Source organism: Pristiophorus japonicus, chromosome 15 (assembly GCF_044704955.1).
Source record: "Pristiophorus japonicus isolate sPriJap1 chromosome 15, sPriJap1.hap1, whole genome shotgun sequence".
NCBI classification, from domain to species: domain Eukaryota; kingdom Metazoa; phylum Chordata; class Chondrichthyes; family Pristiophoridae; genus Pristiophorus; species Pristiophorus japonicus.
Genome location: NC_091991.1, coordinates 81020934 through 81047617, shown reverse-complemented (window position 1 = coordinate 81047617; position 26684 = coordinate 81020934). Strand labels below are relative to the sequence as shown.

The window sequence follows — 26684 nt, the reverse complement described above, 5'->3', positions numbered from 1 at the left end:
GTTCATTACCCAGGGATTCTGTTACTTAGCCTTAATGTAGGATCCTTCCTAGTTTTCTTCAAAAAGCCCCATTAGCTGATAATTAGTGTAATTCGAAATAAAAATAGAATTGACAGAGGTGGACAGCACTACCCCTCCCCAACAGAGAAACCCAAAATAATCATTCCCAACTTGCATATCCTGGCGTGAACAAACCAGTTGCTACTCGATGGCCCGCCCATCTCACTGCAGAATGCATCTAATACCCTATGCTCGAACTTCTCAACTGCCCTGGTTTATGTGGGTGAATTTCGGTCCTGTCCTGCTGACCTGAATTAGGATCAGGATTCCTGAATTTTGAAGTGCTTGACAAATGTAAAACTTACTTTGGGAGTTAAAGGAGTTGAAGATAAAGCAAAGAGGAAATACTTTCTCCCCCCCCACCCCCCACAGTTTATTTATGGTACTAGCAGATGTGCATTTGGTACTGCTCATGATCATTGTGGATACAGTGATCAACAATGTGTAAAAGATAGAACAGGGTGCTTTCTACATGGTGAAAAGTTATAACCAGTGGAGGTCCAAAGAGGCTTGAGGGGGGGTCCAGGTACGTAGATCATTAAAATGTCATGAACAGGTACAAAGGAAAAGAAAAAAAGGCTAATGGAATGCTGTCCTTTATATCTGGAGGACTAGAATACAAGGGTGCAGAAGTTATCCTCAAGCTGTGCAAAGCCCTGGTTAGACCATACCTGGAATACTCAGGGACCACACCTCAGCAAGGATATATTGGCCTTGGGGGGAGTGCAGCGTAGGTTTACCAGAATTATACCTGGACTCCGAGAATTAAATTATGAGAGTTTACAGAAACTAGGGTTGTATTCCCTGGAATTTAAAAGGTGAAGGGGTTATTTGATCGAAGTTATCAAGATATCAAGGGTAACTAGGGAGAAACTATAGCTGCTGGTTGGGGAGTCTTGGACTGGAGGCATGGTCTAAAGATTAGAGCCAGACCTTTCAGGACTGAAATTAGGAAACACTTCTACACACAAAGGATGGCAGAAGTTTTGTAGGATTTCTTCCCTTTTCTCCTTTTGATTCAGTCATAACTATTTATCCATTATTCCTTAAACCCTTTTCAATTTCTGATCTCTTTACACTCCAAGTGCATATCCAAGTATTTTTAAATGTGGTGAGGGTTTCTGCCTCTACCACCCTTTCAGGTAGTGAGTTCTAGACCCCCACCATCCTCTAAATGAAGAAATCTCCTCTAAACCTCCCCACAACTACTTTAAACCTATGCCCCATGGTGGTTGACCCTTCCGCCGAGGGAAACAGGATCTTCCTATCACTCTATCCAGGTCCATCATAAATTTATATGCCTTAATAAGGTCTCCTCTCAGCCTCATCTGTTCCAAAGAATAGAGACCCAGCATCTCTAATCTTTCCACAAAGCCAAAATTCTCCAGTCCAGGCAATACTCGAGTAAATCTCCTCTGCACCCCCTCCGGTGCAATCACATATTTCCTGCAATGTGATGACCAGAATCTCACGCAGCACTCCAGCCATGACCCAACTAGAATTTTATACAGTTCAAGCATGATGTTCCTGCTCCTGTATTCCATGCCTTGACTAATAAAGGCAAGTATTCCATATGCCTTCTTAACCACCTTATCTACCTGGCCTGCTACCTTCAGGGATCTGTGGACCTGCACTCCAAGGGCCCTTTGTCCCTCTACACTTTTCAGTGTCCTATCATTTAATGTTTGTTTTATAATCTGCACCATAATCTGTTGCCTCCCGTAGTTTTAGCACTTTCCTTTGCTAGATGCCTACACTTCATGGTTTGGATTCTCACCGAACATCTCTTTTTAAAATTCCTTCCTGCTTTTTTTTTTAAAGCAGTCACCATAGCAACTAACTTCGACCCTTCTCTCTCCCAGCACAAAAGGTGCCTCTCCACATTCTACACAACAATTTTGGAAAAAAAATGGGTGGAGTTTAAACAAACAGAACAAACTTTCTTTGGAAGACAGATTTTCAAACAAAGAAAATTCTTCCACTTTACAAACATCTGCTTTTTTTTCCGTCTTTTAAATAGCCAGTGTACCACGTTTCCGGGCCCTGAAGATACAGCAAACACAATTCTTTGCTGAATCACTAACTTATACCCAAATCCTTTGAAGTTCCTTTTGGATTCCGTATGGTCCTTCTGCCCATCCTGTTTCACAACCTTTCTCTGCACCACTTTAATCACATGAATCCTCTCGCCCCTTAACCCCAGCTATGGTACTTCTTGAACCATTCCTTTTAGCTGGGTCGTGTCATATGGGGCCACATAATCGCTTCGCAACGCCCATGATTGGCCCTGTACAACTGCAGTAAGACCTCCCTGCTCCTATACTCAAATCCCCTAGCTATGAAGGCCAACATACCATTTGCCTTCTTCACCGCCTGCTGCACCTGCATGCCAACTTTCAATGACTGATGTACCATGACACCCAGGTCTCGTTGCACCTCCCCTTTTCCTAATCTGCCACCATTTAGATAATATTCTGCCTTCGTGTTTTTGCCACCAAAGTGAATAACCTCACATTTATCTACATTATACTGCATCTGCCATGTGTTTGCCCACTCACCTAACTTGTCCAATCAACCTGCAGCCTCTTAGTGTCCTCCTCACAGCTCACACCGCCACCCAGCTTAGTGTCATCTGAAAACTTGGAGATATTACACTCAATTCCTTCATCTAAATCATTAATGTATATTGTAAATAGCTGGGGTCCCAGCACTGCCTGCCATTCTGAAAAGGATGCGTTTATCCCGACTCAATGCTTCCTGTCTGCCAACCAGTACTCTATCCATGTCAGTATACCTCCAATATCATTTGCTTTAATTTTGCACACCAATCTCTTGTGTAGGACCTTGTCAAAAACCTTTTGAAAGTCCAGTTACATCCTCAAAAAATTCTAGAAGATTTGTCAAGCATGATTTCCCTTTCATAAATCCATGCTGACTTGGACCGATCCTGTCACTAATTTCCAAATGCGCTGCTCTTTCATCTTTAATAATTGATTCCAACATTTACCCCACTACTGATGTCAGGCTAACCGCTCTATAATTACCCGTTTTCTCTCTCCCTCCTTTCTTAAAAAGTGATGTTACATTAGCTACCTTCCAGTCCATAGCAACTGATCCAGAGTCGATAGATTGTTGGAAAATGATCACCAATGCATCCACTATTTCTAGGGCTACTTCCTTAATAATCTGGGATGCAGACTATCAGGCCCCGGGGATTTATCAGCCTTCAATCCCATCAATTTCCCTAACACAATTTCCCACCTAATAAGGATTTCCTTCAGTTCTCACTAGACCCTCGGTGCCCTAGTATTTCCGGAAGGTTATTTGTGTCTTCCTTCGTGAAGACAGAACCAAAGTATTTGTTTAACTGGTCCGCCATTTCTTTGTTCCCCATTATAAATTCACCTGAATCTGACTGCAAGGGACCTACGTTTGTCTTCACTAATCTCTTTCTCTTCACATATCTATAGAAGCTTTTGCAGTCAGTTTTTATGTTCCCAGTAAGCTTCCTCTCATGTTCAATTCCCCCCCCCCTAATTAACCCCTTTGTCCTCTTCTGCTGAATTCTAAATTTCTCCCAGTCCTCAGGTTTGCTGCTTTTTCTGGCCAATTTATGTGCCTCTTCTTTGGATTTAACACTATCCTTAATTTCCCTTGTTAGCCACGGTTGAGCCACCTTCCCCGTTTGATTTTTACTCCAGGCAGGGATGTACAATTGTTGAAGTTCATCCATGTGATCTTTAAATGTTTGCCATTGCCTATCCACCGTCAACCCTTTAAGTATCATTTGCCAGTCTATTCTAGCCAATTCACGTCTCATACCATCGAAGTTATCGTTCCTTAAGTTCAGGACCCTAGTCTCTGAATTAACTGTGTCACTCTCCATCTTAATAAAGAATTCTACCATATTATGGTCACTCTTCCCCAAGGGGCCTCGCAGAACAAGATTGCTAATTAGTCCTTTCTCATTACACATCACCCCGTCTAGGATGACCAGCCCTCTAGTTGGTTCCTCGACATATTGGTCTGGAAAACCATCCCTAATACACTTCAGGAAATCCTCCTCCACCACATTGCTATCAGTTTGGTTAGCCCAATCAATATGTAGATTAAAGTCACCCATGATAATTGCTGTACCTTTATTGCACGCATCCCTAATTTCTTGTTTGATGCTGTCCCCAACCTCACTACTACTGTTTGGTGGTCTGTACACAACTCCCACCAGCGTTTTCTGCCCTTTGGTATTCTGTAGCTCCACCCATACCGATTTCACATCATCCAAGCTAATGTCCTTCCTTACTATTGTGTTAATTTCCTCCTTAACCAGCAATGCCACCCCACCCCACCTCCTTTTCCTTTCTGTCTATCATTCTTGAATGTTGAATACCCCTGGATATTGAGTTTCCAGCCTTGGTCACCCTGGAGCCATGTCTCCGTGATGCCAATTACATCATATCCATTAACTGCTATCTGCGCAGTTAATTCGTCCACCTTATTCTGAATACTCCTCGCATTGAGGCACAGAGCCTTCAGGCTTGTCTTTCTAACACACTTTGCCCCTTTAGAATTTTGCTGTAATATGTCCTTTTTTGCTTTTTGCCTTGGGTTTCTCTGCCCTCCACTTTTATTTTTCTTCTTTCTATCTTCTGCTTCTGCCCCCATTCTACTTCCCTCTGTCTCCCTGCATAGGTTCCCATCTCCCTGCCATATTAGTTTAACCCCTCCTCAACAGCACTAGCAAACACTCCCCCTAGGACATTGGTTCTGGTCCTGCTTCCACGTGTTCGACGGCCGTCTTCAGAACCTCCATCCGGTGTTCCTGTTCCAAGCTCAAGAGAGAGAATGTTCTTTGTCTCATGGGTTTTATCCCTCAAACAAGCTGATCCTGGTCAAAAGCTAATTGTCTAGCTGTTTGTTTGGAGATTACGTGACCATTTCTGCTGGTTGGCCAACTTGAATGTCCAAGAAAAATACCTCTTCCTGTTTGATGCAACTTCCTGTTTACATTCAAATTTGCCCCCTCCCCCGAGGCTACATTAAACAGGCAGGCTACAGCCTTCAGTTTGCAACTCCCTTCCGCAAAGGGCAATTAATGCTAGATCAATTGTTAATTTTAAATCTGGGATTAATAGATTTTTGTTCACCAAAGGTGAGGAATATGGGATATGGAGTTAGTTCGCACATCAGCAATGATCTCATTGAATGGCGGAAGGGGCTCGAGGGTCTAACTTGCCTACTCATGTTCCTATGTAATGGGGCATGTTGTAGGAAGCAAGTGTGACGTTTACAGCGGCTCACACTATCCACAAAAGTTTAATATATTGCGGCTGATCACCGATGGCCTTGTTCCTGGTGTCTCAGAGGGTACATTGAAATGTGACAGGCAGTACAGTTTTTGTCTCCTTACCGAAGGAAGAATATATTTGCCATAGAGGGAATGCAACTAAGGTTCACCAGACTGATTCCTGGGATGGGTGATTGTCCGATGAGGAGAGATTGAGTGGACTAGGCCTATATTCTCCAGAGTGTAGAAGAATGAGAGGTGTTCTCATTAAAACATACAAAATTCTTACAGGACTTGACAAGATAGATGCAGGGAAGGATGTTTCCTCTGGCGGAGGAGCATAGAACCAGGGGTCACAGTCTCAGAATAAGGGGTCAGCCATTTAGGACTGAGATGAGAAGAAGAAGCTTCACTCAGAGGTTGGTGAATCTTTGGAATTCTCTACCCCAAAGGGCTGTGGAGGCTCGGTCGTTGAGTATATTAAGGCCGGAGATCGATAGATTTTTGACTATTGCGGAAATCAAGGGATATGGGGACAGTGCAGGAAAGTGGAGTTGAGGTAGAAGATCAGCCATGATCTCATTGAATGGCGGAGCAGGCTCGAGGGGCCGAATGACCTACTCCTGCTCCTAATTCTTATGTTCTTAGGTTCTTAAGTGAGTGTCATACTTATAGGAAGTCTGTGCTCATTGGAATACTTCTAATATATTACAGATAATTGTAATTTATGGTGTATTATCAGTGTATTTTTATAATTGAAGCCTTAATCTGTTGACTGTCTGAACACAATGAAGTTTTAACTCTGCTGATTGAGCAGCGAGGTGAAAGAATAAATTAATCACATGCCAGGCTGATACTTCATTTATTTGTAATTTGGTTTTGTGGATCACAAAAATGCATTCGCATCTCAATAGTGAAAATAAATGAAACTCAAGGTTATTTGACTGATTGTGACACTTCACACAATTAAAATGAATTGTTCCTAGTTTTGGCTATTAACCCCTGTTCTGTGGAGCCTGTATCCCTGATTTCCACGTCTACAAGCTGAGCGATACTTTCCTGTCCTCATCTGTCCCATTGACCATCCAGCTCCCTCTGGCCTAGACCGAGGACAGGAAACACAATGAAATGTTGCTGAGAGGAAACGATGGGATAACGATTGAGCTGGGCATTTCTGGAGCATAAGCTTTGACTTTTCACTTCCAGATGTTGCCTGACTTGCTGTAGTTTATCAGTATTTCCTGTTCTTATTTCGCATCTTAGACGGGATTGTGCTGCAAGGTGAATTAGAAGATGATCATATTTCTCCTGGGAAGTGAGTCTGAGTGGGAGCCTCCCAAGTCGGGGGGTGGGAATGGCGAATGGGATTACCTTCCCTATCTCACGTTTGTAGTGAGACTCTGGCCATTGGCCATAAATTGGCAGATTCACTCACCCGTCACGAGGATTCCGGTCCTCATGAGTGAAACTGCTGCACACATGCAAACGTGGGTACTCCTCTTAGATTGGGATCCACATCATTGGAATCAAGCCCTCCCCTGGTGTCACTGACATTGTAAGATATCAGCTGTGGTTCAGTGGTAGCACTCTCGTCTCAGAGTCAGAAGGTTGTGGGTTCAAGACACATGCCAGGGACTTGAGCACAAAATCCAGTGTAGTGCTGAGGGAGTGCTGCACTGTAGGAGGTATCATTCTTCTGATGAGACGTTAAATCGAGGCCCCTTCTATCCTCTCAGGTGAACGTAAAAGATCCTACAGCACTATATTCACGAAGAGCATCACGAAAACAGAATATCTGGTCATTTCCCCCATTGCTGTTTGTGGGATCTTGCTGCACACAAATTGGCTGCCACAGTTCCTGCATTGTTCGTAGGTTTATATGTAACCTTCAGGACTGCTGACCGAGGGCCATGCGGCTCTTTGTCAGCCAGAGTGGACACGATGTGCCGAAATGGCCTCCTTCGGCGCTGTAAATTTCTATGTTTCAACTGCAATAGTGGTTACTTTCAAAAATTACTTCATTGGCTGTAAAGCACTTTGGGACATCATGAGGTGTGAAAGGCCCTATAAGTGCAAACCTTTCTTTTTAATGGGAAGATTTCTTCTAATCACTACTTTTGGCAAAATCATAATGCATTGATTTTGCTCGAAATAGTGTAAATGCGGAGTCTGAAGCCTCACTTGTAATGTAAATTTTTTTTCCTGGGATGTGGGTGTTGCTGGCAAGCCAGCATTTATTGCCCATCCCTAATTGTTCTTGCAAAGGTGGTAATGAGCTGCCTTCTTGAACCGCTGCAGTCCGTGTGGTGAAGGCACTCCCACAGTGCTGTTAGGGAGGGAGTTCCAGGATTTTGACTCCGTGACGATGAAGGAACGACGATATATTTCCAAGCCAGGATGGTGTGTGACTTGGAGGGGAACGTGGAGGTGGTAGTGTTCCCATGAACCTGCTGCCCAGGACCATCTAGGTGGTAGAGGTCGTGGGTTTGGGAGGTGCTGCCGAAGAAGCCTTGGCGAGTTGCTGCAGTGCATCTTATAGATGGTACACACTGCAGCCACGGTCCCCGGTGGTGGAGGGAGTGAATGTTGAAGGTGGTGGCCGGTGGTAAATGTATCTCATTGTAGGAACGCAGCACAGGAAAATGGACCCTGAACCTACCCTTGCTTTGCATGACCCGGCACTGCCTGATGCTGACATTGGGTGTATAAAGGGAGCAGTGTTCCATTCGTCCAATACTGACATCCAGTCACACAGATGTTCCTAAAACTGTTTTATAAATAGTGGTTTGCTGCACAGAGTGCTTCAACTGGGACATTGGTCCTTCACCGAGCTCTGGGCTAACTGCAGGGATTGTTTTCTTTCCCCACAGACGACATCACCTATCGCTGGCTACTCGACGAGTTTCCCAGGTTCATCATCTCCGGCAGGCGCCATTTTGTGTCCCAGATCACCGGGAATCTTTACATTGCGAAAGTGGAAGAGAACGACGAGGGGAATTACTCCTGCATCGTCACCAGCCCGTCCATTTCCAAAAGCGTTTTCAGCAAGTACATTCCTCTCCTCCCTCAAACAGTCGGTGAGAATCCTTGTTTCTGCAACTCTTCTCTACCAACCGCTTTGCTTTTCGAGAGGGTGGAAAGAAAACGTTTAAGTGTCCGGATTGGATTGATTTCGAGCCATCAGTGCAAAGAAATTTTGAGCTGATAAGCAAACCATCCCAAAAGCACATGGCTCAGGGCACAGTCTTTAAGTTGGACTGTAAACCGCAGGAATTCACCATTCAGTGAAAACCTTTGCGTACTGACAATGCATGTCGGGAATTTTTGCACGGAGGCTTATCTGTTAATGGCAAGACATCCCCACAGGGCATTGACAGATTGCCCAGCTTTGGGACGTGCATGCCTGGCTCACAGAATTCCCCACAAAATCTTCCCTTACATTTGCTTGGAGATTCAAGAAGGATTCCTGTTTGCAGAATATGGAAGCACTTCATTTTTTCCCCCCTTTGCCCCCAACCCACAGCCTCTCCTGAAGGCTCTGACTCTCATGGGGGCACGATCCGGGGGAGGGAATGGGTGCTCTTTGCAACATCAGCCAAGTAGCCACTCTTCAAGTATGGGTTTACAACAGATCCTATGGTGGCCACCGCAGACTCCAGCTTTGCCCGCACTTGACCTGCCCAGACACGGGCACTGTCTGGCAGGGGTCATCGACCAGTGACCCGGAGCAGGACAGTGAGACCAGCTATAGCATCCACCTGTATCTCCAGCTAACTCAGTACAGCCTGGCCATCCAACCAACGTGGAAATGTTCGACACTCAACTGGGCCATGTGAATAGTGTTGATTGTTGGAGGCTCAGTTTAATGTAGGTGCTGGTACGGACCTTATTCAAGATGAGTCTTTACAATCCTAATTATCCGGCAGATGTGCAGCTTCCAATGGGAGTCACTGAGTCACAGTTGGGAGCGGGAACCCTGCCAGAGATTTGTTTAATTTCCTGCCCTCACTAATCTGTGGGTACTGAGGCCTCTTGTGTCATGGCTGACCCCTGCTGTGGTTGGGACTCGCCCATTCAGCACAGACACTGGGACCCTTGCAGCATTATGTTTCAGTTACTCATTGACACTAAGTCATCAGGGGGCCAAAAACTAGCAAATGGTGAATGGAAGTTAAATCATTATAACACTGTATGAGTTTTCACAGTTGTGTGAACTCATTCTGTTGTCCACTTTACTCAAGTAGCACTTGTGACTAAATGATCACAAGCAACCTTTGTAATACTGTGCGATTTAAATTTCAGGCATGGCGAAAAGATACCCTGCCGACATTAGGGTGAAGTTCAGCGACACCCAAGTCCTGATGGGCCAGAATCTAACTCTTGAATGCTTTGCACTTGGAAAGTGAGTACGAGGAGTAAGTTAGCTACAGTTTTAAGGGTGGAGTAGTCCTGTCTCACTGCAACTTACTTGTCTCTCACTTGCAGATATTAATGAAGCATAGGACCTACATAGGAACAGGAGGAGGCCATTCAGCCCCTCGAGCCTGCTCCGCTATTTATTTAGATCAGGGCTGATCTGGACCTCAACCCCATTGATCCACTTTAGCTCCAAATGCCTTGTTACTAATAACTATCTCTACTTCAGTCTTATAATTCCACTTGGCCCAGCATCCACTGCCTTTTGGGGAGATAATTCCAGATTTCTACTCGTCTTTCAGTGAGAAAGTATTTCCTGATTTGTCTCCTGAATAGCCTAGCTCTGATTTTAAGATTATGTCCCCTGGTTCTGGATTCCGCTGTTTATATTTTCATTTTTTTTCCCGAAACGTTGAAGGAAGAGTTTTGACAGATTAAATAAGCAGAAACTGTTCCCCACTGGCAGGTGGGTCGGGGACCAGAAGAGACACATTTAAGACAAGATAAACAAAGGAGAGATGAGGAGAATTTTTTTTACCGTGGTGAGTTGTTATGATCTGGCCTCCCTCTGTGCTATAAATTTTTATGATTCTATGATAGATTTTTGGACTCTTGGTGAATCAAGGGATATGGGGATCGGGCGAGAAAGTGGAGTTGAGGTCGAAGTTCAGCCATGATCTTATTGATTGGCGGAGCAGGCTCGAGGGACCCTACGGCCCACTCCTGCTCCTAATTCTTATGTTCTCTCTCCCTTCAGCCCACTCCCTGTAGTCCAGTGGCGGAAGGTGGAGGGAAGTTTGCCAAGCAGTGCCGAACTGCTCACCTTCAACACGGTCCTGAGGCTAACGAACATCCAGCCCGAGGACGAAGGCACGTACGAGTGTGAAGCAAGAAACTCCAAAGGAAGGGACCGCGTTGAAGGACGGCTCACTGTGCACGGTAAGGGAGCCCATCCACCGGTTGGCCAATCAAGACTCTGTCTCTGAGACCTACAGCTCATCCAAGGAAGTTACGCTAAACCTTTACAGATCGCTGGTTGGGCCTCAGCAGGTGCATTGTGTCTATTTCGGGGCACCACACTTTATAAAAGATGTCCAGGTCTTGGTGAGGGTGCAGAGGAGATTTTCTGGAATGATACCAGAGACGTGGGACTTCAGTAATGTGGAGAGGCTGAAGAAGCTGGGCTTGTTCTCCATCGAGCTGAGAAAGATAAGGGGAGATTTAATAGAGGTGATTAAAATTATGATCCTTTAAGAGAGTAAATAAAGAGAACTGTTCCCACTGGTAGGATGGCCAGTAACCAGCTTTAAGATAATTGGCAGCTGGGAGAAATTAGATTTTATTTTTTCCCACAGAGGGTTGTGATGATCTGGAATGCACTGCCTGAAAGGGTGGTGAAAGCAGATTCAATAGTAACTTTGAAAAGATTTGCAAGGCTATGGGGAAAGAGTTGGGGAGTGGGACTAATTGGATCGCTCGTTTAAAGAGCTGGCACAGACACGATGGGCCGAATGGCCTCCTTTTGTAATGTATGATTCTCAGATTCTATCACTGAAATGGGAAGGGCGTAAGGAGCTTGTAAGGTTTTCCAGAATAGGGATGAGAGAAGTTCTCCTCCTATAGATGCTACTCACTGTTTCCCAGTGTGAAACATTGCGACAGCCCCCTAGTGATGGCCTCAGCCTGTTAAGATGCATGTCACGAGCCTCAGACCAGTTAGCACTACCATATCAATCATACCACAGCTTCCATTGCATTGGATTCCTGAAAGGCCTTTCCACCTGCATTGCTGTCCTGCCGTGTAGTTTAAAAAATCGCTTAGAGGTGATCTTAACCCTGCCCACTCGGCAGGCAGTGCAACTCGCCAGTTGGACTCGGATGTTGACGTCCCACACCACGATGCTGAGAATGACGTGAGTATCACGTGTAGCGAGTTGGTCTTACTGCAGGAGAAGGGTCCACAGCCAGCGAGGGAATGGAAGACCAGCAGGAAGAGTAGTGCAAGGAAGGTAGTGCAGGGGTCCCCTGTGGTCATCCCACTGCAAAACAGATACACTGCTTTGAGTGCTGTTGAGGAGGATGACTCATCAGGAGTGGGCAGCAGCAGCCAAGTTCATGGCACCGTGGCTGGCTCTGTTGCACAGGAGGGCAGGAAAAAGAGTGGGCGAGCGATAGTGATAGGGGATTCAATTGTAAGGGGAATAGATAGGCGTTTCTGCGGCCGCAACCGAGACTCCAGGATGGTATGTTGCCTCCCTGGTGCAAGGGTCAAGGATGTCTCGGAGCGGGTGGAGGACATTCTAAAAAGGGAGGGAGAACAGCCAGTTGTCGTGGTGCACGTTGGTACCAATGACATAGGTAAAAAAAGGGATGAGTTCCTACGAAATGAATTTAAGGAGCTAGGAGCTAAATTAAAAAGTAGGACCTCAAAAGTAGTAATTTCGGGATTGCTACCAGTGCCACGTGCTAGTCAGAGTAGGAATCGCAGGATAGCTCAGATGAATACGTGGCTTGAGCAATGGTGCAGCAGGGAGGGATTCAAATTCCTGGGGCATTGGAACCGGTTCTGGGGGAGGTGGGACCAGTACAATCCGGACGGTCTGCACCTGGACAGAATCGGAACCAATGTCCTCGGGGGAGTGTTTGCTAGTGCTGTTGGGGAGGAGTTAAACTAATATGGCAGGGGGATGGGAACCAATGCAGGGAGATAGAGGGAAACAAAAAGGAGGCAAAAACAAAAGACAGAAAGGAGATGAGGAAAAGTGGAGGGCAGAGAAACCCAAGGCAAAGAACAAAAAGGGCCATTGTACAGCAAAATTCTAAAAGGACAGAGGGTGTTAAAAAAACAAGCCTAAAGGCTTTGTGTCTTAATGCAAGGAGTATCCGCAATAAGGTGGATGAATTAACTGTGCAAATAGATGTTAACAAATATGATGTGATTGGGATTACGGAGACGTTGCTCCAGGATGAGCAGGGCTGGGAACTCAACATCCAGGGGTATTCAACATTCAGGAAGGATAGAATAAAAGGAAAAGGAGGTGGGGTAGCATTGCTGGTTAAGGAGGAGATTAAGGCAATAGTTAGGAAGGACATTAGCTTGGATGATGTGGAATCTATATGGGTAGAGCTGCAGAACACCAAAGGGCAAAAAACGTTAGTGGGAGTTGTGTACAGACCTCCAAACAGTAGTAGTGATGTTGGGGAGGGCATCAAACAGGAAATTAGGGGTGCGTGCAATAAAGGTGCAGCAGTTATAATGGGTGACTTTAATATGCACATAGATTGGGCTAACCAAACTGGAAGCAATACGGTGGAGGAGGATTTTCTGGAGTGCATAAGGGATGGTTTTTTAGACCAATATGTCGAGGAACCAACTAGGGGAGAGGCCATCTTAGACTGGGTGTTATGTAATGAGAAAGGATTAATTAGCAATCTCGTTGTGCGAGGCCCCTTGGGGAAGAGTGACCATAATATGGTGGAATTCTGCATTAGGATGGAGAATGAAACAGTTAATTCAGAGACCATGGTCCAGAACTTAAAGAAGGGTAACTTTGAAGGTATGAGGCGTGAATTGGCTGAGATGGATTGGCGAATGATACTTAAGGGGTTGACTGTGGATGGGCAATGGCAGACATTTAGAGACCGCATGGATGAACTACAACAATTGTACATTCCTGTCTGGCATAGAAATAAAAAAGGGAAGGTGGCTCAACCGTGGCTATCAAGGGAAATCAGGGATAGTATTAAAGCCAAGGAAGTGGCATACAAATTGGCCAGAAATAGCAGCGAACCTGGGGACTGGGAGAAATTTAGAACTCAGCAGAGGAGGACAAAGGGTTTGATTAGGGCAGGGAAAATGGAGTATGAGAAGAAGCTTGCAGGGAACATTAAGACGGATTGCAAAAGTTTCTATAGATATGTAAAGAGAAAAAGGTTAGTAAAGACAAATGTAGGTCCCCTGCAGTCAGAATCAGGGGAAGTCATAACGGGGAACAAAGAAATGGCGGACCAATTGAACAAGTACTTTGGTTCGGTATTCACGAAGGAGGACACGAACAACCTTCCGGTTATAAAAGGGGTCGGGGGGTCTAGTAAGGAGGAGGAACTGAGGGAAATCCTTATTAGCCGGGAAATTGTGTTGGGGAAATTGATGGGATTGAAGGCCGATAAATCCCCAGTGCCTGATGGACTGCATCCCAGAGTACTTAAGGAGGTGGCCTTGGAAATAGTGGATGCGTTGACAGTCATTTTCCAACATTCCATTGACTCTGGATCAGTTCATATGGAGTGGAGGGTAGCCAATGTAACCCCACTTTTTAAAAAAGGAGGGAGAGAGAAAACAGGGAATTATAGACCGGTCAGCCTGACATCGGTAGTGGGTAAAATGATGGAATCAATTATTAAGGATGTCATAGCAGTGCATTTGGAAAGAGATGACATGATAGGTCCAAGTCAGCATGGATTTGTGAAAGGGAAATCATGCTTGACAAATCTTCTGGAATTTTTTGAGGATGTTTCCAGTAGAGTGGATAAGGGAGAACCAGTTGATGTGGTATATTTGGACTTTCAGAAGGCGTTCGACAAGGTCCCACACAAGAGATTGATGTGCAAAGTTAGAGCACATGGGATTGGGGGTAGTGTACTGACATGGATTGAGAACTGGTTGTCAGACAGGAAGCAAAGAGTAGGAGTAAATGGGTACTTTTCAGAATGGCAGGCAGTGACTAGTGGGGTACCGCAAGGTTCTGTGCTGGGGCCCCAGCTGTTTACACTGTACATTAATGATTTAGATGAGGGGATTAAATGTAGTATCTCCAAATTTGCGGATGACACTAAGTTGGGTGGCAGTGTGAGCTGCGAGGAGGATGCTGTGAGGCTGCAGAGCGACTTGGATAGGTTAGGTGAGTGGGCAAATGCATGGCAGATGAAGTATAATGTGGATAAATGTGAGGTTATCCACTTTGGTGGTAAAAACAGAGAGACAGACTATTATCTGAATGGTGACAGATTAGGAAAAGGGGAGGTGCAAAGAGACCTGGGTGTCATGGTACATCAGTCATTGAAGGTTGGCATGCAGGTGCAGCAGGCGGTTAAGAAAGCAAATGGCATGTTGGCCTTTATAGCAAGGGGATTTGAGTACAGGGGCAGGGAGGTGTTGCTACAGTTGTACAGGGCATTGGTGAGGCCACACCTGGAGTATTGTGTACAGTTTTGGTCTCCTAACCTGAGGAAGGACATTCTTGCTATTGAGGGAGTGCAGCGAAGGTTCACCAGACTGATTCCCGGGATGGCGGGACTGACCTATCAAGAAAGACTGGATCAACTGGGCTTGTATTCACTGGAGTTCAGAAGAATGAGAGGGGACCTCATAGAAACATATAAAATTCTGACGGGGTTAGACAGGTTAGATGCAGGAAGAATGTTCCCAATGTTGGGGAAGTCCAGAACCAGGGGTCACAGTCTAAGGATAAGGGGTAAGCCATTTAGGACCGAGATGCGGAGGAACTTCTTCACCCAGAGAGTGGTGAACCTGTGGAATTCTCTACCACAGAAAGTTGTTGAGGCCAATTCACTAAATATATTCAAAAAGGAGTTAGATGAGGTCCTTACTGCTAGGGGGATCAAGAGTTATGGCGAGAAAGCAGGAATGGGGTACTGAAGTTGAATGTTCAGCCATGAACTCATTGAATGGCGGTGCAGGCTAGAAGGGCCGAATGGCCTACTCCTGCACCTATTTTCTATGTTTCTATGTTTCTAATGCCGCAGGTTCTGATATTCAACTGCTCGTCGGAGCTGGCGCGAGTGGCCCCAAAAAGGGAAATCATTGACTGTACTTGACTTTCATCGTGGGCTCAGGAGGAACAGGAGTGCTTTGCCAAGTCCAACGAGGAAAGTTTAGGAGGCCTAAATTTGGTGGTTAGCACCACCCGATAGCGCTGGAGAGGGGCCGCTAACGGGCCACGAAGCATGCAGCGGCGTGCTGTGCTCGCCTCCCGAAAACTTCAATTGGGCAATGGGGGGTGCTAAGAGGTAGCGCTGTGCACCTTAACAAGACCCATGTGGTCACGTTATTGAGCGTGCAATGTCCCCTTGGCGCGGGGGTGGCAAAATTCCAGAGATTCACCTCATCTCAGTCCTAAATGGCCGACCCCTTATTCTGAGACTGCGACCCCTGGTTCTAGACTCCTCAGCCAGGGGAAACATCCTTTGGATGGAAAGGATCCCATGGCTCTAGTTGAAGAGCGGGGGAGTTCTCCCCAGTGCCCATGGTAATACTTATCCCTCAACCAACACCAAAAACAGATTACCTGATCATTATCACATTGCTGTTTGTGGGAGCTTGCTGTACGCAGATTGGCTGCCGTGTTTCCCACATTACAACAGTGACTACACTCCAAAAGTACTTCATTGGCTGTAAAGGACTTTGGGACGTCCTGCGGTCATGAAAGGCGCTATATAAATGCAATTATGACAAGACTGTCAGGGTTGGCGTGAATTGAAAGGGCTTTGCACTGAAGCTAGAATTATGATGTAACGGTTCCCTTCCATCCTGTGGACAGCGCCATGCATTTACAAACAGAGGCAGTGTAACTTTAAGAAAAATTCAAGTTATATTACAGAAATACAATACCTTAAATGTCGACATTTCTAGAGGTTGATTATCTCTGACAGACAGTGTCAGGCCTTTGCATCTCCGAGGGGCAATGACGAGACCATCTGCCGACAGCAGAGAATTCCAGATGCAATTAAGATGAGGAAAAAGAGGCCTGCTCTTTCAGCGACCTTTCCCGAAGTTGCCTCTCGCTGTTTTCATTCATCAGTGGATTCTATACTGTTGCTTTGGTGACATCACAGCAATTGAACAGAGCACATTTAGGATAGAAGTGTCAGAAAGGTGCTTGTTATTGGCTTTCAGTCTGGAATTTTCTCTCTGCCCTTTCATGGCGATTCATATTAAAAAAACATTCTCTTCTGGCTGCCTTCACACTGTTGGACAGCCCTGAAAGTTGAAGGCATTTATAATGATGTCCCTTTGACTTTTTCGACTTCTCATTCTCGCCCCCTGTTGGGTATCTTCCAGCTGGCAACAGCAGCTTCGCAAAGCTCATCCTTTGAGGGCTTGTGGATAAACCTAGCAGGGACAGAAAGTCATGTCAAGTTGGCATTGGACTTAATTTATGTTGAAGCACATAGCTCCAGACACAGGCAAAGGAGGGAGCTGCATCACCCCTGGGAAAGAAGTGACTGAGGGGCATCAGAGGTACAGGGGCTGAAATTGGTTATGGCCGTTTTTGAGGCGGTGTCACCGCCTGAGTGCTGATTTTACCGGCAGGCGTTAGGTGCAGGCTCCAACAGGCAAATTCAGTATTTATGTCCGAAGATGAGAGAGCAGCGCTAACCAGTGGCGTTGCACACCCATCCTCGGGAGGGAGCTCAGGAGGCTGACTGAATGTCGCGTCGGGAGGCTGTTGGCATACTAGGTGAAAATACGAGGAGAAAAGAAAACTGAAATCTCTCCGACCCACACACACTTCCCCACTGTTACAGCTAATGAAAACATGCAGAAATAAATAAAGAAAAAAACTTACCTTGCTCCCTGGGCGATTCCGCCCGAGATCCCCGATGTATTCACCACTTTTCTCAGGCTGTAGGAACGCCTGCCGGGAAGGCCACTGTGGAGACCAAATATCACAGGAGCGGCCACAAGGGAGCGTTGCGCGCTGGACGACGTCGCCACGTGGGTGGCGTTAGAGAGTGCAGCGTTACCTTTTGCACCTCCACCAAAGACCCAGCTGAATTGCTCCGGAGGTGCAGACACCGCTTACCGCCGACAGTAGGACCTTGCCGCCCGTTTGTCGCCTATCGCCGGCGGTAACGCTATTGTTTTGAACTGCACATGACCACAGTCCTCTCTTATAGGTCTGCACATTCCTTCATTAGCAGAACTGTCAAAACAGTTCTTATGCTTGAGATTATTTAATGGAGTTCTTTGCAATATTAGCTTATAGTAACCCCTCCAGTGCCAGTTGAATTTATCTGTTGTGAATAAATGACTCTCCTCGAGCTGCAGCAACTCTGTGTTACTGCTTCCAGTAGCTCCTAGGTCAGCTGGTGTTGGTGGACAGCGGGTGCGGGTGCAGTGATATAATTCTGTCTACAAGCGGGCAGAGAAGACAATTGGTTCTGGGGGCAGTAGGTGGAGATGTTAGTCGAGCAGACCTCCTATGTGAGGAGTTCTCTGATGTGGTGCGCATGGACCAGGCAGATAGTACAGGATTATGTTCGCCCCATGTGGCTTCACATCTTCCTGGCAATCCTGAAGAGACTGTGCAGCTTAGTGAGTTTTGGGTATTGGTGTGGATGACGCTTGTGACACATTTCTCTCTGTCTCCAGGTGGTTCTTTATTCGTAAAAAAAACAGGCAGAAATTTTGCTTGGGCCTTAGTCCCAGCTCACAAGATAGGTTCAGATGATGGCAGCTGTTCAGCTCCTTTGATCTCATCCTTCCAAAATACCAACCCTAATGTCTCCCCATTGCAGCACTTAGCTGCTTCTCAAGTGAGTCCAGGATCCTGGCTTCAACTGCCCTTCCTGGCAACTCATGGCAGACCTTGATACTCTGTCAGCTGTGTCAGCCGTGGCTCAGTGGGCAGCACACTCGCCTCTGAGTCAGAAGGTTGTGGGTTCAAGTCCCACTCCAGGAACTTGAGTGCATAAGTCTAGGCTGACACTCCAGTGCAGTGCTGAGGGATTGCTGCACTTTCGGAGGTGCCTTCTTTCGGATGAGATGTTAAACCTCTGCCCTCTCAGGTGGACATAAAAAATCCCATGGCACTATTTCGAAGAATATCAGGGGAGTTATCCCTAGTGTCCTGGCCAATATTTATCCCTTAATCAGCATAACAAAAACAGATTATCTGGTTGTTATCACATTGCTGTTTGTGGGAGCTTGCTGTGCACAAGTTGGTTGCCGAGTTTCCCACATTACAACAGTGACTACACTCCAAAAGCACTTTATTGGCTGTAAAGCACTTTGAGACATCCGGTGGTTGTGAAAGGCACTATATAAATGCAAGTCTTTCTTTCTGTTTAACGACATACTTCCTCATTTCTGTCCTACATTTATCCTTTGCAACGCTATGCCTGTGTCTGCCTGTCAGGCTCCTTTAGTATTTCTCAAAGTATTGTCGCGGGTTTACTTTATTGAAATGATATCCTGTGAAGTCCCCGTGAGTTATCTGTTCCTCTAATTTGTTCCTCCAAGCTCACCCTCGAATACACTGACTCAGTCACATCCTGTGCACCGCATGGGTGCTTCACGTCAGGAGTTGCTGCAGTAGGGAGCCATTTTCTGTGAACTTGGGACCGAATCACATTGTCAGGGCACAGTGGAAGTTTCGGAACTGTGCGCCAAATATGCTAATTAGACCTGGCAATGCTCGATAGTGACACTGAAATGGAAACCTGTCCCAGTCCTTAGAATTATCATTCCTTAACTTGATAAGCTCAAAATTCCCCCCCCCCCCCACCCCCCACTCCCCAAAGTTATATTTTGGCTCTTGAATTTAGCATTAAGTATTAAATTACTAACTTAATTATATTTTTGTGTACTACGGCATGACATTGCCATTCACATCACGAAGTGTTCGCCGATCTGATCGGAAATCAGCCTCCGCTTCCCCTTCAAACACTCGCATGTTTCTTTAAACATGATGGGCTCTGTAAGTGGTTTTAAGGAGCTTTAATTGAGCCACTGTGGTCTTCCGCCCAACAGCAGATCAATTGCCTCACAGCTGCAGAGCAGTGAAGGGATTCGAGTTCAGAATCCTAATGAGCGTCAAGTAAAGCTGAGGCAGCAATCAAACAATTTCTTGCATTTAATCCTTGGCAGAGCACAGAAAAATGCCTGGCCCAAAATAAAACCCGTTGCTTAGATTGTGAATTCAAATGTGTGTTTCTGATTAAGTGTTCTTCTGTAATATGCCAGAGAATTCTATTTGGTACACATCCAGATCACTAAAATGTGCTAGTTTTGGAAAGAAAATAAAAAACACAACACTTCCCAACCCTGCGTTCCCCAACGCAGCCCCGCGTTCCCCAACGCGGCCCCGCGCTCCCCAGCACCGCCCGGTGCTCCCCGACCCCGCCCGCGCTCCCCAACCCCCCATTCCCCAACACAGCCCCGCGTTCCCCATCTCCGCGTTCCCCAACCCTGCGTTCCTCTACCCGCGTTCCCCAACACAGCCCCGCGTTCCCCAAATCCGCGTTCCCCAACCCCGCGTTCCCCTACCCGCGTTCCCCAACACAGCCCCGCGTTCTCCAACACAGCCCCGCGTTCCCCAACCCCGTACTGTACTGTGCATGTGTTAATTGGTGGAGGCTGAGGCAACAATCATAGACGCTTACAGCACAGAAGGGGACCATTTGGCTAATCGTGCCTGTGGTAGCTCTTTGAAAAAGTTATGCAATTAACCCCATTCCCCTGCTCTTTCCCCATCGCCCTGTCATGTTTGCGCACGGAAAACAGCTGATGAATATTGAATTTTACAGCACAGATGGCCATTTGGCCCATCGTGTTTTGATGGGTTTTGGAAAGAGCAGTCCAATTATTCCCACTCCCCCACTCTGTCCCCACAGCCCTGCAGTTTTTTCATTTTTAAGTATATATCCAATTCCCTTTTGAAAGTTACTTTTGAATCTGCTTCCACCGCCCTTTCAGGCAGCGTATTCCAGATCACAACAACTCGCTGTGTTTTAAAAAAAAAAATTCTCCTCCCCTCCCCTCGATTTCTTTTGCCAATTACAGCTTGAACCTCCCTTATCTGGCACCCTCTGGACCTGGCCTGTGCCGAATAAAGGATTTTGCCGGATAAAGGGAGGTCACGCCGAGGGGTGAGGGTGGGGGGGGGCGCTGGCAGTGGAGGCGGCCCGAAGTCGGGGTGGGGGGGGGGAGAAAGGTGGTCAGTGCCCCTGGCTGGCCGAGTGTCGACAGGCCCCAAAGTCCGGGTGGAGGTCGGCCACGTTCTGCACATGCACCCCGGCCACCAGTTTCATACCGGACGAGGGGTGGTGCCGGATACGGGAGGGCCAACCTGTATCTTAAATCTGTGTCTCCTGCTTACCAATCCACCTGCCAGGGAGAACAGTTTCTCTTTATTTACACATGATGTAATAAAGATGACATGAGAATATGAATGTGGGGGAGGGACATTTTACTGAGGGGTGTAGGTCGGACTGTACTTGGAATTTGGGAAGCACAGACAGGAAGAGGCAGAAAGAGATACAGAGAAATTTCCCTTCACTCCAAATGAGAAGCACTCACCGTGTTTTAAGTGTTTTCTCCGCCCCAATACATGGGGCGGAGAATCTGGCGAAATTCAGCTCTTTCTTTGTTTTTTGCTGCGGGGCGGCTGTGGGGTTGGGCGGTGCCGTTCTGTTGGGTCGGCCGCTGCTCTGGGTCATCAGCGCCGCGCTGACACGTCACAATGTCCCTCCCCCTCAGTTAAAGGGGAGGGCCGCTGCGAACTCTGCAGCCACTTTAGTGACGAACACTGGACCACCAGGGAGGGTTTCGGCCGGGCCGATGACCCCGGTACCCGGGAGGGGGTGCCCGGCTGCCTGCTGCGACCCGGCCGAACCTGTGGCCGCCATTGTCGGGCCGACTTCGGAGTCGGCCAACAATTAAAATAAAATGGCGGCCGCGGCAATGCACCCTCCCCCTTTAAGGGCGGATGCGGCACCCAGCCACAGGCAGCTTCCCGCCGGGGAAAACTGTCGGGGGCACCAAGCAGTGGCCGATCTGCTCCCGCGGGGCAATTTCCCACTGCCGGTCAGTAAGGGGTTGCCGCTGGTCGGTAAGAGGTCAGCGTGTGCCCGGCGGGGTGGTCTCGTACACCGTTCCAAAAATAATGGAGGGCAATTTTCCAAATGGCGGCCCCTCCACGGCGACTGAGCAGTGAGTCCTTACTGACCAGTGGCCGTCTCAAAGAGGTGGTCACGGCTCTTACAGAAAGGGGCAATTTCGGCCCCACAGATTGTATGGCAGACGTACACAGAAGAAAGAAAGGACAAAAGGGAAGGACAGACTTAGAGAGAAGAGAAAGACTCACTTAAAGAGACACGAATGAGGCAAGCCATAGAGAGAGAGACATGGCGAGAGACAGAGTGGAAAACAAGCAAAATACGAGAGAGGGGGAAAAAACCCAGCGGTTGCATGAAGATAGAGAGATGAATGCCCTTGGAGATGAACATGCTGAATGTCAGATAGGTGCAGCTGTTGGAAGCTGTAATGTTCAGCTGATGTTTTACCCAGGAGCAAAGTGTGTGTTGTTAAATCCTGGGTACTGAAGCCTGCTTTGCTGTGTACTTCAAATGGTCGCAAAAGGACAGATTATTTGGCGATTCTGTGGTTCACTATACTTGGAGCAGTCGAATAGTTACTGAGGTGCCCTGAACTTGCTGAGCATTGCAGCTGGTAGTGTTGTGGAGGTTAATGTCACCCAGAAAATAAATACTAGATTGTTAAAAAAAAATACAGATTATAATCTCATAGTCATCACTTAAGTAAAACACCATCTTGGTGAAATAAATCACCATTTGAACATTGCTTCAGCAAATGTTAGGCCATTGGTTCTTTAACTTATATTTGCACTCCGGGATATATAAGATCAGAAAGGATCATGGTGGTTCATCTGGTTGGTCCCAAGCTACAATAAATACCATGTTATAGCAGTACTGGGAATTTCCCAAGGAGCACTCATGATTGGCCATCAGAATTTCGCTTTGTTTAGGCGGTTTATCTGGGTTTTCCACCTTCCTTCCGCCCAAGTTGCAGCAGCCAATCGGGAGGGATCCTGATGAAATCACTGACCTATATCTCTCGCTGGGCTCAGTCACTTCTGCGAGTGAAAAACCTCTCCAGCTCCCTCTTGAATTTTACCTCCAGTGCCTATCGCACATCCCCCAGCGCTGCGTCAAGTCTAAACTCTTTGATCATCTGCCCTGTGCCTCCTGTTCACAGGATTTGTGGTTATGTCTGTAATGTATTTGCTTCATGGGTTCTTTGCTTAAGAATTCATAGCAACACAAGAATTAGTTGGTTTATTAACAAAGGTTTAACAATCACACAACTCATTACCAGTTCATCCATCACAACCACCTGCCTCATCGTGGATGACCTAGACCCAACTGGCTGGGGTTTTATTGAGTCTTGGGAACATCACGTGACTGGCTAAGCCACTCGCAATGCAACAGCTCTACAACTATTTTGTGTAAAACTTTTAAACCAAATGCCCCCTTATTAATTTGTCGGTTCTAGTGCCCCTTTAACAAATAAAACTTTTAGAAACTTTAAACGGTCCAATTAAAATTTGATTGCCGGGGGTGATGATGCACTCCAATCACTCCGGTTCCCACCTGCGAGCATACCGGTGGACACCACGTGCTCCATCTCTACAGACACCCTGGCGATAACGTAGCCACGGAAGAGAGGCAGGTAATCGGGCTGAACAACCCCCTTGACCTGTCTGGACCTGTTAATGACCACCCCAACAGCTCTACAACTCTTTTGTAGGAAACAATAAATAAACATTAAATCAAATGCCCCCTTATTAAAGGGGGGGACACTCCAAACCAACAGCTCTACAAATCAGTGAGCATACACACAGGTGCAAACATTGCAATGTCCAACAATATTGCCGACCTAGGCTCTCAGTTAGTGGTAAATAAAGATGAAGCTGTATTGACAGACATTGAAGAGCAGACCAGAGAGGTACAGATGAAGGAGGTCATTTTGCTTAGCCTCCCTCGGTAACATCATCATCATAGGCAGTCCCTCGAAATCGAGGAAGACTTGCCTCCACTCTAAAGGTGAGTTCACAGGTGGCTGTACAGTCCAATACGGGAATTACAGTCTCTGTCACAGGTGGGACAGACAGTGGTTGAAGGAAAGGATGGGTGGGGAGTCTGGTTTGCCGCGCGTTCCTTCTGCTGCCTGCGCTTGATCTCTGCATGCTCTCGGCGACGAGACTCGAGGTGCTCAGCGCCCTCCCCGATGCTCTTCCTCCACTTTGGGCGTAACAGCATCTAGCTGGCTCTTGAATGATTGAAGGGTTCTTTGGCACTGAATGTTGCGTTCTGCTCGCATACTCTCAGTTACACCTCAAGAAATCAAAAGAAAGAATCAGTCAGGATTCATCCATATGCAAGCAAAATACTGTGGACGCTGGGAATCTGAAATAAAAACAGAAAATGCTGGAAACACTCAGCAGGTCAGGCAGCATCTGTGGAGAGAGACACAGCTAAAGTTTCAGGTCGATGACCTTCATCAGAACTGGAAGAAGTTAGAGATGTAACAGTTTATTAGCCAGTGCCGAGCTGAGGAAGGAACAAAGGGGAGAGAGGTCTGTGATTATATAGAGGGTGGGAGTGATTAAATGACAAAAATGATGATGGTGCAAGGCAAAAGTGGGTGATAATGGGACAAATAGAGAAACAAAAGATGGCTCCAGAAGAGATATATTTGGTGTAGCAGAATAGCAGAGAATTTATATATATAAATATATATATATTTAATATATATATATTGACAACAACCCAGTACGGTGTCATTTTATTTTGCTTTCCTTTTTCGATTTGATAGATATTTCTGTGAAAGTGAAATGAAGCAATGCCACTGGACCATCACTTTAATTTCTGCATCTCTCTCGTCCCAGCTCATCCCTACTGGATCCAGGCAATCAACGACACGATGCAAGACATCGAGAGTGACCTAATCTGGCCCTGTGAAGCAGGAGGCAAACCCCAGCCCAGCTACAGATGGTTCCGGAATGGAGAGCCAGTGTATGGGGTAGGGACCTTCGCTTGCATTCTTGCAGTGGGGTTCAAAGGTTGCAGTTGCTGCATGCATCCTTGAACACAATAGAAAGATGCGAAATGAATATGTCTGTGAATCCCTTACACATTCTGTGGCTGCTGCTGAATAGAAATGGTGCGTTTATGTTTCTAGAGAAGTCCTTTTCCTCATGTCTAGTCTGTAAGAATGTCCCAAGCACATAGTCAACGATTTAGGATTTTTTGCAAGTATAAATATTTGCCTCTTTCTCCGGGCCCTTGGCGTGAAAGTGATAAGCTCTTCAGTGCAGTGCTGAGAATAATCAGTAGCTGTGTGAAGTGTTAGATTAATTGCTGCAAAGTTGTTCTTCTCAGCAACGTGTTTGTTTTAACTGTGCCCAGAGCCGATTCCGAGTAAACAGAGGGGAGCTGCGAATTTCCCGACTGACCCTAGATGATTCCGGAATGTACCAGTGTATGACGGAGAACAAACATGGATCGTTGTACTCCAACGCTGAGCTGAAAGTTTTGGGTTGGTATTCTGAACACTACAGCACAGAGTTCAGTACAAGTTTTAATATTTATCGAAACATTTTAAATCACTGGGTGGGCCCCAGCTTCCAGCACTGTGTCCAAATGTGGGCACCGCACTATAAGAAGGATGTCAATGCCATAGAGAGGGTGCACAGGAGATTTATTAGTGGTGCCAGGGATGAAAAACTTGAGTTATATGGAGAGGCTAGGAAAGCTGGGGCTGCTCTTCTTAGTGCAGAGAAGGTTAAGGGGAGATTTAATAAAGGTGTTCAAAATTACATAGGATATACAGCACAGAAACAGACCATTCAGCCCAACTAGTCTATGCCGGTGTTTATGATCTACTCAAGCTTCCTCCTGTCTTTCCTCATCTAACTCTATTAGCCTCTATTCACTCCTCCCTCATATGCTTGTCCAACCTCCCCTTAAATGCACCAATACTATTTGCCTCAACCACTCCTGTGGCAGCGAGTTCTGCATTCTCACCGCTCTCTGGGTAAAGAAATCGCCTCTGAATTCCCCGATTGGATTTCTTGTGGCTTGTCTTATATTGATGGCCTCTAGTTATGCTCTTCCCCACAAGTGGGAACATCCTCTCTCTCTCTACTCCATCAAAACCTTTCATAATTTTAAAGACCTCTATTAGGTCACCACTCAGCCTTTTTTCAAGAGAAAAGAGACCAAGGGGCCAAAATTGGCCCTCTCCTTAAGGCCTGTGACCACCGCAAATCGGCGGCCACTCTGCGGATTGGAGTGGCCGCCGTCTTTTCGTGGAATGTCCGCTGCTAGCTCAATTGCCCTCCCGAGGTTTCCCGGCGGTGCCTTGACCACCTCCCTACCGCTTCACTGCTGCTGATCCGTGGTAAGCACATCATCACCGTGCGCACCCTCAATGGCAACATTCCCCTCTGGAAAATCTTCGGCCCGCCCGGCGCTGCCAAAACCTGTTAGTTCCCAGTGGTCCAGTGAGGCTGTGGCCTTCTGCAGCGGCGGTGTGGCTTCCCTTAAAGGGGAGGGCACACTGCCGCTGCCGCCATGTTTTTTATTTTGTCGGTCGACTGCCGTGTCGGCCTGACAGATATGCCCCCGGTTTCGGCCGGGCCAACAGGCAGCCTGGCACCCCTCTTGGGCGGGGGGGCAATTTTCGGACAGGGGGCAATTTCTACTCCCAAGTCTGTTCAGCTTTTCACATTTCTGGTATCATCCTTGCAAATATATTTTGCACCCTCTCCAGTGCTTATACAGTGACCAGAGCTGTGCACAGTACTCTGATGTGGGGTGCTGAGGGCTTTTGATTGAGTAGTTAGGGAGAAACCGTTTGCACTGACAGGAGGGTCAGTAACTGGAGGACACAGATTTAAGATAACTGGCTAAAGAACCAGGGGGGGAGATGAGGAGAAATATTTGTACACAGTGAGTTGTTGTGATCTGGAGTGCACTGCTAGAAAGGATGGTGGAAGCAGATTCAGTAGTAATTTTCAAAAAGAAATTGGATGTATACTTGAAAAGGAAAGGTTGCAAGACTATGTGGAACGAGCAAGGAAGTGAGACTAATTGG

General features: G+C 46.7%; 1 protein-coding gene across 1 annotated transcript in view; it reads left to right on the top strand.

The window, feature by feature from the left end:
* The window catches only part of cntn1b (contactin 1b), a 1027096-nt gene that overhangs the window by 458772 nt on the left and 541640 nt on the right, over nt 1-26684 (top strand). The window contains exons 8-12 of the mRNA XM_070900643.1: nt 8215-8421; nt 9647-9746; nt 10518-10699; nt 24475-24608; nt 24995-25124. Coding sequence (XP_070756744.1) covers nt 8215-8421; nt 9647-9746; nt 10518-10699; nt 24475-24608; nt 24995-25124 — 753 coding nt within the window. The remainder of the gene's footprint in view (nt 1-8214; nt 8422-9646; nt 9747-10517; nt 10700-24474; nt 24609-24994; nt 25125-26684) is intronic.